The 15,301-nt window shown below is 53.2% G+C and overlaps 2 protein-coding genes across 2 annotated transcripts in view; one reads left to right on the forward strand and one right to left on the reverse strand.

The window, feature by feature from the left end:
• Positions 1 to 2,526, forward strand: part of LOC108498248 (dual oxidase maturation factor 1-like) — a 4,800-nt gene extending 2,274 nt beyond the window's left edge. Inside the window, exons 4-6 of the mRNA XM_017816728.1 lie at positions 887 to 918; positions 1,345 to 1,559; positions 2,315 to 2,526. Of these exons, the coding sequence (XP_017672217.1) occupies positions 887 to 918; positions 1,345 to 1,559; positions 2,315 to 2,526 (459 nt within the window). The remainder of the gene's footprint in view (positions 1 to 886; positions 919 to 1,344; positions 1,560 to 2,314) is intronic.
• A 2,901-nt stretch (positions 2,527 to 5,427) lies between these two features.
• Positions 5,428 to 10,416, reverse strand: LOC108498278 (dual oxidase maturation factor 2-like). The gene is made up of 6 exons (XM_017816756.1): positions 10,270 to 10,416; positions 10,079 to 10,136; positions 7,716 to 7,850; positions 7,324 to 7,537; positions 6,157 to 6,371; positions 5,428 to 5,750 (listed from the first exon to the last, which is right to left on the reverse strand). The coding sequence occupies exons 1-6, from the start codon at positions 10,414 to 10,416 to the stop codon at positions 5,557 to 5,559; spliced, it is 963 nt and encodes a 320-aa protein (XP_017672245.1). The 3' UTR covers positions 5,428 to 5,556.
• Positions 10,417 to 15,301: the final 4,885 nt, after the last annotated feature.

The raw sequence follows: 15,301 nt of genomic DNA on the forward strand, positions 1-15,301 counted from the left end.
CAACAATTGCCTCCCACTATCCCATCTAACCCTGCCCTCTGACAGTGGGAAGCCATTCCCCCTTGGCCTGTCCCTCCAGGCCATTGTCCAAATTCCCTCTCCAGCTCTCTTGGAGCCCCTTTAGACACTGGAAGGGATTCTAAGGTCTCCCTGGAGCCTTGTCTTCTCCAGCTGAATACCCCCATCTCTCCCAGCCTGGCTCCAGAGCAGAGGGGCAACTTTTACCCATCTCTCTGGAGTCCTTTTCTGTGTCCTCTGTCCTGATGTACAAAATTATGATCAGAGAAAAATTATTCTTCATTTAAGGGAAAACAGATGCAGCTGTGAGGCTTATAGTTCAGGATCCTCTCCCAAGGACTAAGACAAGGAGCCCCAGTAAGACCAGCTGTGAAGGGTTTCCTCTTGCACGCCCAAGAGGGCATGAGACCTGCCTGTGGGAAGCAGGAGGGACCAACACGAGGGTGCTCAGAGGCTGTCCTGTGGTGCAAAGCTGAGAGCCCTTGTGTGTTTTGTGATCGTGGAGTCTCGTAGCACCCCCATGTGCCTCAGAGGTGGTGGGAAAGAGTGAGGAAAGAGTGAGCCTTGCAATTCTCCCTATGGGGAAGGGCTCCGGGTCCCCGTCTACATCTCCTGTTTTATTTTCAGGAAGAATAAATATCCCTGCCCAAACATTCCTGTTATTGAGGAGGAGTATTTCAAGGAAGGAATGCTGATGAAAATTTGTTTTTCATTATTATTCTTGGAATAAGAAAAACTGAGCTGTTAGGCTCATCTCCCCAGTGGGCTAAACCCAAACCTCACACACAGGGCAGGGCTGGCAGCTGGGTTCACTCCAGGTGCTGAATCAGCTGTGGGCATGGCTTAAGGTGCAGTTCTCCAGACAAAGGTGTCCCTTGGTGCCATTGGCCCTCTGAACAGGTAAGAACTGCCTGGGGGTGGCCAGTTGTGGATGATCACAAGAATCGAAAAAAAAAGTTAATTTGGAGGGATGTCCAGAGATTTCTACTCCAGTCCCACACCCAGAGCAGAGCTGATGTCAAAGCCATATCCAGGTGCTTGGGGCTTTGCGAAGTTCAACACTGAATGTTCCCAGGTGTAGAGATCCCTCTCCACCACTGCTGGACCTGTCCCACAGCTCCATCATTCATGTAGGTACAGAATTGTTTGGGTTGTAATGGGTGTCCTCTGATCAGCCTGCCCAGCCCACCTGCCGAAGCAAGGCCAGCTAGAGCAGGTTGCCCAGTGCTGTGTCCCTCCCTTGGGAAGTGGAGAGGAGGCCCTGAGTGGATTCTCCAAACATTCATCCCAGGATGCTTCCTACTTGGTTTTATGGTCCTTTCACAGGTTGGCTTTCTGCACGTGGCTCATTTCCATCTTGCTATTCTCCATGTCCATCCTGCTCCACGGTGGTTACATGCTTTTGCTCACTGCTGCACTGATCCTCTTCTCACTGCTCTTCTTCTTCACTGCGAGGAACACCCCCAAGTGCCCCATCTGGTTTGGCCCAGTTTCCTTGAAAACAGACTATGGTGAATCCTTCTGGCTGACATTAGTGACAGGTGAGTGCTCAGCTGGCCCCAGGGGCTTTTCTTCTCCATCCCTGCAGTGATGTTTCAACAGGACTTCACCCCTTCTGTCTCCATGTCTGGGTCACAGAAAATTACTTTTTTCTTTTTTTAAGGGCATAAAAGATTTTTTTCCCCCAAGGTTGGGGGGGAAAGAGATGAGCAGTCAAGAGATATGAATGGCTGAAGTTATCTGCTGGAGGTGTGCCCAGAGGAGAGCGTGACAGTCAGGAATTGTAGAGTCAGGGAAAGACCTGGCCTGGAAGGACCCTCAGGGGTCCCTCTCCCACAACAGGGATAACCTCAAAGCCACACCAGCCTTATTCAATCTGTTGGTGGATGTCCCCACAGACAGAGATTCCCTCTGCTTTCAGAACCTGCCCCACAGCAGTCCCACTCATGGGGAGCAATTATTTCCTTTCATCAAACCAGAATTTCCCATGTTATAACACCTCCAAGGACAGATGGCAACTAAGTTCCCCTGGACACTCCTCTTTTTCAGGCTAAACAAGCCCAGCTCCTCCAGCCTTTCCCCAGCTCCAGCCCTAACTCTCTGCCCTAATTCACTGACCCCCCTTTTTTTATGGGAGAGCCCAGACTGATGTCAGAATCCAGATGTGGAAAGGGAAATAACACCTTCCCTAGACCTACCAGGTGATGCCACATGTCGCCATCCTCCGCCTGGATCTGGATGGAGCTGGGATACATTGGGAGGAGGTGTTAATGTGTCCCTGTGCTGTGCATGGCAGGGCTGCTGTGCCTGCTGCTGGGTTTGGGTGTCATCATCCTGAACTCCATGGAGCCGGAGAAGCTGAAGCTCATCTTTAACCTGGACAAGAAAAAGGGAGCAGAGGAGGTGTGGGACAAGCCCTGCCTGCTGGCCGAGCCCAGCTGCTCCGTGCAGGACGTGTGGATGGTCCCACCGGCCGAGCTCTCCGAGGTGACAGCCACCCAGCTGTGAACCATGGGGGAGGCAGGGCAAGGCCTGAGGACACTGCTCCTGAATTCACCAAATCCAGCAGGAGCCCAGAGACACGACAAGTGCCGTGTGATGAGAATGTCCAAATCTGGAAAGATGTCTCAAATAAAAGAGTTTGTCCTTTTCTTTTTTTTTCCCCTGTTGTTTTACTCAGCAGCAGCTGGAAGAAATTTTGTCGTGAGGAGAACCCATGCCCCAACCTTGGCTGTCCAGTTCCAGGCACTGGGCTACTGCCCTTCCCCTTAGTCCCTCCCAACAAAGCCTGAGTCCTCCCCAGGGTACAGAGATCAAACCAGAACAAACCGGGGAGAAACCAAGTAACTGCAGACTCACTGATATGAACCAAAGGAGAAGTAGAGCCCCTGCAACAGTACCTCCACCCTGAAGACCCCCAAGAAATCCCGTCTGCCCAGGGATGCTCTCCCCGTCAGCGGTCAGGAAGTACAGGTGGAACTGTGCTCATCAGGGTGCCTTGTATCCAGCGTCTCCTCTTGGGGTGAAGGGCAGGATGGCAAGGAGGACCATGATTTAGCAGGATGCTGGAGGTCTCAGATCAGGTGGGAGGGAGGGAGAGGAGAAGGTGGGAACAGAGGTGCTACAGTGCCTCGGAGATCAGCTGTAACCAACCAGTGACAGGGGAGCAGCACCTCTGGTCTGGGAGGCCTGTGTTCCTGCTGCTCAGCTGTGGAAACACTCATGTCATGGGGCATGAGACACTGGAATTCTGCACACCCAAGGTGGATGCAGCCACCCAGTCCTGGCTGCTGGCACCTTGCCCACGCAGGGAGGGAGGGAACACACTGCAGGTTTGCACTCCTTTTCCCCTGTGCAGATTTCACAACTTCTTTTTTTTCTCTTTTGTGCTCACTTATTTTCCCTGTATCTCAGTAAAATAAGTTGGACCTGGCCTTTCACTTGTCTTTTGATAGAAGTGTCCCTCTGAGGGCTGAAGGCAGCCACAGGGAAGGGAGAAGGAAAAGGCAGAGCCCTTTAGTGGTCCTGTATGGGGCATCCAACTACAGCCGGTTGGTTCAGGGCAATAAAGTCCAATCAATATGCCCTTAGCAGGGTATCAGGACATCCCCAGGCAAACAAGCAGGGGGGATATGGAGGGACTTTAGCTCCTGGAGTGACCCCAGGCATCTGGAAGGTTTGATGGGAGTGATGTCTAGCCCAGCAGAGGATTTTGCAGAGGGATCATCATGGGGCAGGACCTCTGGGGAGGAGGTGCTCAGCCATGACACATCCCACTCCGGATGGAAGAGCCTTCAACGAGAACCTAGAGAACTCAAAACTGTTTGGAGCTGAACTCCTTAGGCTTGGGAGACCTCAGGGCAGGATGTTCACAATGGTTTCTACCAGGAGATGGTTCAGCCTACAGATGGACTAGATCCAAGGCACAACAAACCCCTCTAATTTATTCAGTAGAAATTCAACCCTCCTAAGCCTCTCCTCTCATACCCTTGTATGTCTGATGCAACAGCACAAACTTTTCTTTCTGGTGAGGATGCTCTTGAGGAGGAACCATGCCCAAAAGGAGAAGATTAAGGTTGGAGAAAGCCAGATGCAGTGGTAGAAAGGATGGGAAACCCCTCAGCCTCCTGTGCTTACAGTCATGGGATCTGTCCCACACCAACCCCAGCAATTTGTGGTTGGCTGTAGCATCTTCCCATTGATGCCTTCAAGCCTGACATGTTTGGATGCAAGAAATTCTCAAGAAAGGATCCTCCCTTGCCTAAGGGAGTTTTGTTGGTTTAATCTTATGGCTTTTGTCCCACCACTCAGCTAGTTAAAGTCCTTTTGAGGTTCTCTTACACCCTCACAACATGCTGCTCCTCAGGACAAAGGTTTCTCAGTGGCTTACCTTGAAACGTGCCAGCGAGACTCGTCCTTCCTTTGAGGCATCCTCTCCATGGAAAGGCTGCTGTTGCTGGGGGCTCTCCAGAAGTCACCTTCAGATGTGCCCCACAACCCCTCTTAAGAAACCAGCCCCCAAATGCCCACAGTGTTTCAAATGAGAGGGTTTTTAATAAAGTTTTATTGAAAATAATTCTCGTACATAACAAATCACATTAGTGCAACACAAATATTGTGTGACAGAAATAAGTAACTTAACAGCAAGGGTCTTAACAACCCTCAGAGTATCTCCAGGGCCTCCTCTGGCCTGGCTCCAGCAGCAACATGTTCTTCTGATGTTGGGCTCCAGAGCTGGAGGCAGTTCTGCAGGTGGAGTCTCACCTGAGCAAGGCAGAGGGGCAGAATCTCCCCCTGTCCTGCTGCCCAGACAGCCCAGGTATGCTCCAGCTGGACAGGGGTAACTTCATTCTTCCTTCTCCCTCCTTTCCTTAGGCATCTTTTTGGCCCACACCTGACTACAAGTCTTGTCTATTAAAGCCCAAATCTGAAAGTGAAAATAATCCCCCCATCACATTTTCCCCAGCAAACTCCATTGTACATTTACTCAGTCATTATTACTGGAGCAGATTTTTTTATTTCAGCTCCTGCAACATCCAGCCTGCGGAGCCTGGATCTGGGCCTGGTTTTCCTGGCTTCACCTCAAGTTCTACACTAAATGTCAGTGCTTGGGGAAGAAAGGAGCAAGTTTAATCCCTGGAGTCGTGGGTGTTGTGGATGCTCCCCATGAAGAATGTCACCTGTCAGCTCAGATTTTCACTTTCAGTGGGAACCAGCCATTGGAGATTTCTACTCCCCACTGTGCCAGGGCATAGAGCAGAAAGGGATTTTCTCTTGGCACAGAGACCCCCAGGTGAGTGCAGCTCAAGTCTCTAGAGCTGTGAGCTGCTCTGATTACAGCTTGCCAGCAAAGCTTGCCGTTTTCCAGAGGGCACTGTCAGGGAGATAGTCTGTGCAGGTACTTCCCAGCACGGACCTGTCCGAATGTGGCCTTCAAAGGCAGTTGAACAGGGTAATGCGCCTGTGGGGACATCAAGAAGGGTTTGTGTTCTGCCCTTTTGGGCTCACCTTCAGGGAAGGAGTGGGGAAAACTTTCTTCTAGAGGCTGTTGGTTTCGGAGGGCTGAGGAGGAGCCAGTGCCTTGTTCACAAAATAGGAGTTGACATACACTTCAGCCATTTCCTGGTGCTCCTCAGCTTTGTCCTCGCGGAGATCGAAGAAGGTTTTCAGCAAGTCCAAGTTGAGGTGGTGCAGTGCCACAACGGTGATCCCAGCCACAAAACAGAGCAAGCCTGGAAACAAACGTGCTCTCTGGGAGGGTTCCTGTGCACACCAGCACAGTTCCCAGCCCACATCCCTCCTCTGAGGGTCCCCTGCCAGGGGACAGTGCCTTTGCTTATGGAAGATGGCCTTCCACTGTACGAGGGGGCTTCAGCTGCACTGAGTATCTTAAAACCCAGGCAAGTGATCCCCATCTCTTTGCACCTCAGGAACTAAAAGTCCCTTCACTGCCCTTGAGATGGGAATGGTGCTCCCCCTTCTGCCACTCCTGTCCACACCTCTGGCCAGGATCTGCTTTGCCAAGGCACAGGCTGGGGCTCCAGGGGACTGCACTTTCCACCTGGGATGAAAACACTGGGACTCTTTCACACCCAGAGGGACAAGGTGGTGCACCCTGGGGCACCGTGGTGTCCTTACCAACCACTAGGGTGAGCCAGAAGGATCCCCCATAGGCTACATGCAGGGTTGCAGCCCCAATCTGGATCAGGCACATTGGGGAGTTCCTCACAGTGGAGAACGAGAGCAGTGAGAAGGTCATGAAGGCCCCTGTGACCAGGAGCATGTAACCTCCATAGACAAGGGCAGGCATGGAGAAGAGAATGTTGGAGATGATCCATGTGCAAAAGGCCACCCTGGAGACAAGAGGAGACCAACAGATGAGTTATGTGAGTGCCATGGACTAAGGTGATCTATGTGAGGATTTCCATGTGGGAAGAGAATCTGGGCTCCAGGGTGCATTGTACAAGGTGGAGAAGCTCTGTGGGCAGGCAGGAGGGATCCCTAATCCCCAGGCTGAGTCAACAGATGTGCAGAGCTCACACTGCTACACCCAGAAGGCAGAAACATGTATTTTCTCTTCGCATTGCTCAGCCCACAGACAGTATCAGTCTGAAGGAGGCCGTGGCAGCCCATTTGGTGTATCTGAACCATCTCAGCTCCCTGCTCTTCCACACATGGGGCCAGAGAGCCACACACAGGACTGAGATAAATGCAGAAGCAGGCAAAAGTCATTGGCAGCAGCTCTGCATTTTGCTGAGGAGCTGGGTGACAGGGGAAGTCCTCAGTTATGGGCCAGGAGCTTTTGCTTCATATCATCACCAGGCCACTTTCTTAGCTTCTGCATCCCTGCTGTCAAACACAGAGCAGGGAGAACAGCACTGCAATGGCCCCTGACCTCCACAAGCCATGGTGGAAGGGACCACATCCTGACAGCTGTGGGACAGCTTTCCCTCATCCCAAGTGAGCAGTGAGCAGTTGGAAGAGTTCTTCATGTGTCTGTGGCCCTCTCTGGACCTCTGCCATAACTACCACATCACAGCAAGGACCTGCACCATGTCCCTCTCTCCTGTGCCAAGCCCTGGTGGATTTGGCCAGCAGAGAGAACCAGGACCTCCTCTCTGCTCACTCTAAAATGCCTACAGGGCAACCAGTTTGACTGCAGGCCTTGCAGGGGCCTCTCCATGCACACAGCATTCCTACTAGTAGGATGCAATCCCATCCACCTCAGAGGCCTAGGGAAAAAGCTTCAGAGCCCTTCCTACATCCCTGCATCTCCTGTGCCTGCACGAGCAGAGGAAGGCTCACCAGAGCGTGGCCGAGGCGTAGTGGCCGGAGATGCGGTACTGCCTGTGCACGGCGCAGGGGCTCTGCGAGGTGAACTTCTCTGCCACGTAGAGGATGGGGCTGGGCAACCCCTTCTCCAGCCCCTCGCTGTAGCTGCGGTCATAGTTTGAACTGAAGCTCCAGGAAAAGTACTCGTTGTAGTTGATGGTCTCATTGATCTGCTTCACTGGGTTTCCTGAAGGAGGGAGAAGCCGAGGTCCTGCTGTGTGCCAGCACCTGGGCACTGCCAGCCGGGACCACGGGCACAGCAAGGTCCCAGGAGCCTCATCACAGACCAAAGGCTCCCACAGGGCAGCTGGGGACTCCTGGTGCCATGGCCACTCCAGAACTTCAAATGGGGATGTCAGACTCACCCTTGAGTGTGATATTCACCCCCTCCAGGCCGATGTGCAGCCCAATGTCTGCGTTCACCACGGCACGGCTGAAGGACTTGTAGGAGGTGTTTGCCTGCACCCAGCCAGTCTCCCAGTCCCCTGTGAACTGGACAACTGCCAGGAAAAGTAAAGCTTGGGTTAAAGTGGGGCTGGTCTCAGGCTTTGTCATGCTCAAGGGGAGAATCATGGGTGAGCACCAATGGCAGTGTTCCCACCATGGCTCTGGAAGGGAGTGTTAGGAGGGCAGGAGACCTGACTCAGCCACCAGGACGTGCCTCAACCAGCTCCCACACCCTGCTGAGCTCAGGTTCTCCCCTTGCTACACATCAGTCCCCTGGATCTGGGAGCAGCAGAGCTCAGATCACCAGGGATGAACGCCATGACCTGATTCTTCCCTGGACATCCTCTCCAGGGCTTCCCTTCCCCACCACAGCAAGCGCTACAGCACCCAGGGACAGGGCTCAGAGATCAGCCTGGTTATCAGCCACAGGAACAGGGGTGAGTCTCAATCCACATACTAAGCTCCCTAAACTTCACTATTAGTGAATAGTGAAGGTCACTATCAAAGGGAGGTGAAGCAGAGGGGTGGGAAGTGCCATCACAGCTCAGACAGTCATTCCAGCTGGGGGAAAAAGAAAAATTTGCAGTATTTCTGGTATATGTTTTTTGGAACAAGGTATCCTTTCCTGAAGCACTTCTACTTTGCGATGGGCTTCATTTTCCAGCAGGGAAATGGGCTGAAAATGAAGCCAATGATTTGATCTCAGGCTGAACAACAAAACATGCCTGAAAATAAGTTTGGCTGCTGAATCAACTTGTGAGAGCACTGATCCAGTGGCAGCTCCACAGGAATGTTTTCTGGCCGCAGGAGCGAGGGTACCCTGCTGCTGCCAGCAAACTCTGACTCTGGCTCCAGAACAATTCATTCCTCTCGTGTGCCCAAGCAGCACCTCTCTGCATCCTTGTCACGGAGCAGCACTGGATGGCTCTCCAGGGATAAGGCTGGATAAGGCTGTGGAGCCAGCCCTGACCTCTACCATTTTCATCCTGGCACCATGTTCCCAGGCATCTCCCAGCACCTGGACATCTCCAGGGTGGCAACCACATGCCAGGCTGGTCCATGTGTCTGGCAGCTGGTCACAGCCTGGCTACCTGCTTCTCATGCCTGGTTGAATCAGGGGCTGAGTCTTTTGGATTGTACTTCATCATCCCTCTCTGAGCAGTCCTGTAATCTACCCTGTCCTTCACAGCAGCAGGATTTCTTTGACTTAGGTCAGGGCTGGTTGCTCTCACCACCTGGTGTCTTCTATTCCCTCAGTACCTCTTTTCTTACCCCTCCTATTGCCCTGTCCAAGCTGGAAATCCCACTGCCTGGTTTCCAGCATCAGGTATTACAGAAGATTTCCTGGTTTTTACTAAATCAAATCCTCTCCATCTCCTCTCACCTTGCCTCTGGGAAAGTCTTTACCTCACCACCACAGCCACTGCCCTGCTTGTGTTTTATTCCAGCCTGCTCCCTCCATGTCACTGCAAGGCTCCTCACATGCCCAAAATGTGCCTGGCCACAGCCCTGGGCAGCACAGGAAGGCTCACACAGCGGAGGAAGAGAATAGAAAATTGGTGAGGAGGATTGTAACACTCTCAATCGACTTCCAACTGGAGTGTAGAAAAACCCATAGACCATACTAATCACTGTCTAGCCTTGTGTGTTGGAGAAGTGGAATATCTGTGTTTATACAGCTCATAGGCACCTATTGAACGGGCTTGAGATCCTGCCCTGCTACGGGAAAGATCAAAGTACATCAGTAAACTACACCTGCACAAATCCCTGGAATACTGAGATTGAGAACAGCAGGTTTGGTGAACCTCTAGCACGGACTGAGCCACGCCGTCCCAGTGTCCCCTCCCTGCCTGTGTGCCACCACCCAGTGCTCTTAGAAGATCCTCCAGTAGAAGAGGTAACGAAAATAAATCTGCTCTTTGCACTTCACCCCTGGTTTTGTGCCTGTTCCTGTGTCCTGCCTCTGTCGGGTCACACACACGGTGGGAGGAACACGGGGCTGTGCAGCCCGGTGGAGCTGGGGCTGTTTGAGTTAAAGTCAGCAAAGCTCACAGAAGTAACCATGAGCACCTCCAAGTGCTCTCAGCCCCTGTGCCAGGGATGGGGAAGCCCTTTTAGAAAGCTGTGTGAGTACTTTGCAGAGCAGGGGTAAGGTAGGTCCTGCAACCAGTCTCGACCAAACCACGGCTGTGACCCCCAGCTCACATTTCCCAGACACAGACCCTGCCCTGGGGGTTAATCCTGCCCCCAAATCCCCCTTCGAGGACTGCACAGCACTTACCAACGATCACCACTCCCACGAAGAGGCTCAGGAGAACACGGAGAGTCCAGTACAACCTCTGCAGGGAGAGAGGTGGGACATCAGGCAGGGAGGAACAGCCCCAGCTCTCCTCCTGCATCACCCCAAACCACCCGGGAGTGTCCCAACATCCAGAACACAGGGAGCAGCTGCTTATCCCCAGGGTCACGCACCGCCCGTCCACGGATGCCCGGGATGATGAGCAGGAAGCTGCAGGCCAACGTGAGGAAGACCACAATCACTATAATGGTGCTGATGTCGAAGCCAGCAGCTTTCCTCTGCTGCGGGTAGAAGGGGTAGATGCCATCAAAGAGAGTCATTCTGCACCTCCGGGAGCCTGCGGGAGAGAGGTGTCACAGCAGGGCCCCTGCACTGCCCTGCCCAGCTGCCCCCAGCCCGTGGTGGCCAACCCCAGCTCAATTAACCAGCTGCAGGAGGTCCTCAGAGCTCCCCGGAGGGACAAGGAAATGTGACGCTGTAAGGAAACAGGCAGGCAAAATTCCCAGCAGAGAATGCACCACCCAAAAGCCCTCGGTGGAGGAGAGGAGGTGCCTGGGGCAGGGCTCCACCAGCCCAAGGAACCAAAAGCCACCGTTCTGCTGCAGCGTGAGGAGCAGCCCAAGGGCAGGAACCTGCTGAGCAGCTCCTGCCCGGACAGAGCTGAGTCTTTCCTTCCAGCAGGTGCAGCCGGGGCTTTCCCCTTTGTGGTGAGCCCTTAGGGGAGGTCCACGAGCCAGTGACTACCACAGAGGAGCTATCCTTCAAAATTACAAGGAACCACTGAGAACACAGATTTCACAGTAGCAAAATTATCCCCAGTCAGAGGCCACCATTGCCAAGCAGAACAAAGCCCACTACTCCCATTCCCATCCATCTCCTCCAAGAAGCTTTTGCCCAGGAGCTGCTGATTTGGGGAACTGCACTTGGTCCAGGGGGGCCAGAAACAACCCCTAGTCCTGGGATGTGGGTCCAAGGAGCACACAAACACTGGGAGCACATCTCAAGGCTAAAGGAAAGTGGATTATATATAATGACAAGGTGTGTAATTCCTGCAGACGACTTTGAACACCCTCTGATACTCCTGTTCCAGTAACTACACACCTTCATTCTGTGCTTGGGTTAAATCTTTTCTACCAAAACTGATTACATGCTTAGCCCTCTTATTTTGCTTATTTAATAACCTCTCTGCATGTAACTATCCTGGGAAGTCAGCTAAAGTCAGGGAATGCCAGAACTAATCTGACTCATGACCAAACACCATTTCATTCTGTCCCTGTACAGAGCAGTTGATTTTATTCTTATTTTTTGCCAACAGTATTAATCATAGTTTTAGGTAATATCCAACCCAGAGCAGCTCAGCCACAAAAAAGCAAGTCCCAAATCGCTAGAAGTGGGTGGGAATCACAGTAAGTATCATAAAACAGTTTGCCTGAGCAGCTGAATCACTTCTCAATGCATAAAGCAGCATTTGGTTTCAGAATCATTTTCTGTCCAGTAACCCAGGTAATTACAGCAAAGAGTTTAATGGAGACTGAGGTTTTACAACAGATCTGGACCTGACCTTATCTTGACTCTGCTCCAGACTAACAGAGCTGTCATGTGTTCTTACAAATCTTCCTTAGGGTTATTTTGCTATAATAGCTTTGGGTTATTTCCCTGGAAAGATTAACCTGGAGAATGATAGCTTTCAATTGCCATGATTACCTGGCAAGCAGGAGCTGTAGCTGATTCCTGATGCTACTGAAATCCAGCTGTGGGTCCCGAGCCCAGCAAACGTGCCCACAAAACAGTCGGAGCTGCTGCCAGAGAAGAAATAAATGAGCAGTTAAACCTTGGAGGAGTTAAATCTTAATGACTTGAATTCCACTGGTTTCCTTGTATCTTTGCCCAAATTTGCTACGAGATGCAACAAAGGAAAGAAAGATTTTCAAGTTGTATTTACCAAAACACAACTCTTCACAGCTTAAAACAATTAAAACCCAGAACATAACATGGAAAATGTTGCCTGGTTAAATCTAAATTTATCTCTAAACCAGCACCAAGGGGTGTTTGCATCTCCTCTTTGCTTTGCAATTTCTGGGACTTGTTTTATAGAGATTTTTCCAGGGAAACAACTTTTTTGCTGTCCACCCAATCTTTCTCTCTTGATTACCCTGCATAGAAGACCAGCTCCTCGGCATTTTTGCAGCTTTCTAGTGGAAAGGTGGTGCCTGTAGCTCAGGGCAGGAGAAAGCAAACCTCTAGAACCTTGGAAAGCATCCTCCGTGCTGAAGCCTGGCTGTGGCACTAGAGACCCCTGTTTTCCTCTGTCACAGTGTATGGAGAGAGGAAAGACAGGAGATATCTTTAAGGAAGGATAAGTAATTCAGCAAAAATGGACAATTTATCTCACGTTTAAAATATTCTGGCCTTGCAGGGGAGAAAGACAAAGGAAGCAGAAAGTTTGCCCAAACCCCAGAAGTTTCTCCTTACAGAAACTCTATTTTCTTGCCCCGGTATGAATTGAGGTAAAAAAAAAATTTTTGGAAGTGCTCAGCCAGAAACTCCTGCCGGCAGAGCCAGCAGCAATTCGAGCTGGGGTTGCTCAGGGTTGCAGGTCGGCATTTTCCGTAGATACAAGAGAAATCCTGTCCCCCTGGAAACTGAATGATAAGAGCTGCAATCCGCGGGTGGGGAAGCGGGGCGAGGGGGGAGACCTCCTTGCACTCTCCTGCCCCTGTAAGAGGGTCAAACCGGGATAGGAGAAACCGAGGGTTAATTCCAGGCGGGAAGCATCCCTTTGAGTCGGGACCCCCGGAGTTGGGCGGGCAGTGCCGGGGGCCCCTCGCGGGGCCGCTCGCGGGCGGGGGGCGGCCGCCCTTTCCCCCCACCTACCTCCTGCTGCTGGTGCTGGTGCCGCGGGCGGCGGGCGCGGGCGGCTCCGTCCCGCACGGCGCTCTTATAGGCGGCGGCGGCGGGCGCGGGCCGTATGTAACCGGCGGCACGGCCCGCCCCGCAGCACTGCCCGCACAGCGCCCGCAGGTGAGCGCCGCGACACGCGTGTCACCGCCTGCGCGGGGACAGGGGGACTGGGGATGGGGGGCACGCGAGTCACCACCTGTGGGGGGACAGGGGGCGTGGGGGATCAGGGACACGCGTGTCACCGCCTGCGAGGGGATCGGTAACGCGTGTCACCCCCTACGGCGGACAGGAGTCCTGGGTGTTAGGGACGCCCGTGTCGCCGCCTGCGGAGGCGGGACAGGGGTCTTGGGGGATCAGGACACGCATGTCACCTCCTACGAGGGGATCGGTAACGCGTGTCACCCCCTACGGCGGACAGGAGTCCTGGGTGTTAGGAACGCCCGTGTCGCCGCCTGCGGAGGCGGGACAGGGGTCTTGGGGGATCAGGACACGCATGTCACCTCCTACGTGAGGACAAGGGTCCTGGGGCTTCGGGGACACGCGTGACCCCGCTGGCGAGGGGATTGGGACACGCGTGGCTCCGACTGTAGGGGAAAAGGGGTCCTGGGGGATGGGGGTCACGCGTGTCACTCCTGGGGGGGGGGGAGATCGGGACATGCGTGTCGCCGCCTGCGTGGGGAAAGGGGTCCTGGGGAATTGGGCACACGCGTGTCCCCTCTTGCTTGGGGTAACTGGGGGATGGGGGACATGTGTGCTATCACTTGCATAGAGGCTTGGGATTCAGTGTCGTGCGTGTTCCCACTTGGGGTGAGGGGTCTGAGAGACCGGGACCATGCGTGTCCCTGCCTGCGTGGGTGGGGTGGGTCCTCGGCATCAGAGCCACGTGTGTTCCCACTTGCGTGGAAGTGAGGGGTCGGGACCGCGCGTGTCCCCCCTGCCCCCGCGCAAGGACTCGGTAGCCGATGCCATGCACGCTGCTGCCCGCGGGGGATTCTGTCTACGCGCGTTGTCACTCGTGGGGGAGACAGGGGCGAGTGCTACTGCCCTTTTCTCCTGCTGGGAGAAGATGTTGGGATGGGGTCGTATAGAAGAGGTCGGGCCACACAGCCATGTCCAGAGGACGGGGGGCTCTGGGTGCTGTGTGAGGACGGGTGGGATGGGGCCATGCGTGTCCTCACCTGCAGGGTGCGATGGAGCCACGCAAGTCCCTGCGGCGAGGGAACGGGGCACGGGACACGGCGGTTTGGGACAGTGCATGTCCCTGCGTGGGCACAGGACACCGCGGGGACAGGCGGGGACCCCTTATGTTCCACCGGGGGATGGAGTCCCTGCTGTGCTCTGATGGCATTGAGGCAGCTGGTCCCAGGGGTGTCCCTATGTGGGAAAGCTGGGGAAACCGCTGGCTCCTGTGTGCAGGCTGGGATATTCTGGATGAGATCCAACGCTGGGGAGATAGAGCCTGTTCTGAAACCCAACTGGCTGGTGTGGGAAGGTGGCAGCCCCCCAGTCTGTCCCACCAGCACTGGGGAGATATAGAAATTAGCTGTGACTAACAAGGACCATAGGGATCAGGCTCCAGGCTTCTGGAATGACTTGGATCTGCTCTCCTCTGCCAGTATGATCACACTAAGTTCTGCAGCAGTGCTGCTGCTATGTCTATTTTGTTTACGTTTTAATTAAAATAATGAAAAGCTGAAACCTGTGCATTGCTGCATCTCTTGGCAGCACAGCTCCTCTGAAATGATGGTGGTCTTTGGACACACACCCACAGTGCTGGAACGGAGACAAAGAGCCATATTTAGTGGAAAACCATCTTGGAGTTAAATTCAGATTTGGAATTCACGTGTATGGAAAGCCAGCGGTAGTAGCATTGTTTCATTTGTTTCTGTAAATCACTTCACTGTTCAGGGCTGGGAATCCCTCTCTTCTGTCAGCTGTTGGCCGGAGTTTTAAAGGTTCAGATCCCGCTGATGAAATCTGCTCTGGATCCAGGGGTTTTGTGGAAAAAGAGATGGCAAAGCATCATGAGAAAGGCTGATCATGAGGGAGTGCTGTTGGGTTAGCTCGGAGGGGATCAAGAGGTCCTGTATGCAGTACTCGCACACTTTGGGATGCCTGACTGTGAACTGAGGCTCTTCCATCACGTTTACAGCTGGATTTTGCTTGGATGGGTCAATACCAGAGAAATTCCCAGCTGAAATGTGGTAATTTTTGCAACAAAAAGTGTGTTTCTGTAACAGAGCTGGCACAGCTGAATGTGGATGATATGTGAGCCTATAGCTGGGATACTCCAAGGGCCATTGG

The sequence above is a fragment of the Lepidothrix coronata genome, unplaced genomic scaffold, assembly GCF_001604755.1.
Source record: "Lepidothrix coronata isolate B3197 unplaced genomic scaffold, Lepidothrix_coronata-1.0 Scaffold58, whole genome shotgun sequence".
In the NCBI taxonomy this organism is placed as follows: domain Eukaryota; kingdom Metazoa; phylum Chordata; class Aves; order Passeriformes; family Pipridae; genus Lepidothrix; species Lepidothrix coronata.

Bases quoted from the DNA above. Each gene is read 5' to 3' on its own strand.
- LOC108498278 (XM_017816756.1), bottom strand. From the start codon at position 10,416: ATGACTCTCTTTGATGGCATCTACCCCTTCTACCCGCAGCAGAGGAAA. The intron at 10,137-10,269 runs GTGCGTGACCCT...CTCTCCCTGCAG, and splicing joins CGGGCATCCGTGGACGGGCG to AGGTTGTACTGGACTCTCCG. The intron at 7,851-10,078 runs GTAAGTGCTGTG...TTTTCCTGGCAG, and splicing joins CGTGGGAGTGGTGATCGTTG to TTGTCCAGTTCACAGGGGAC.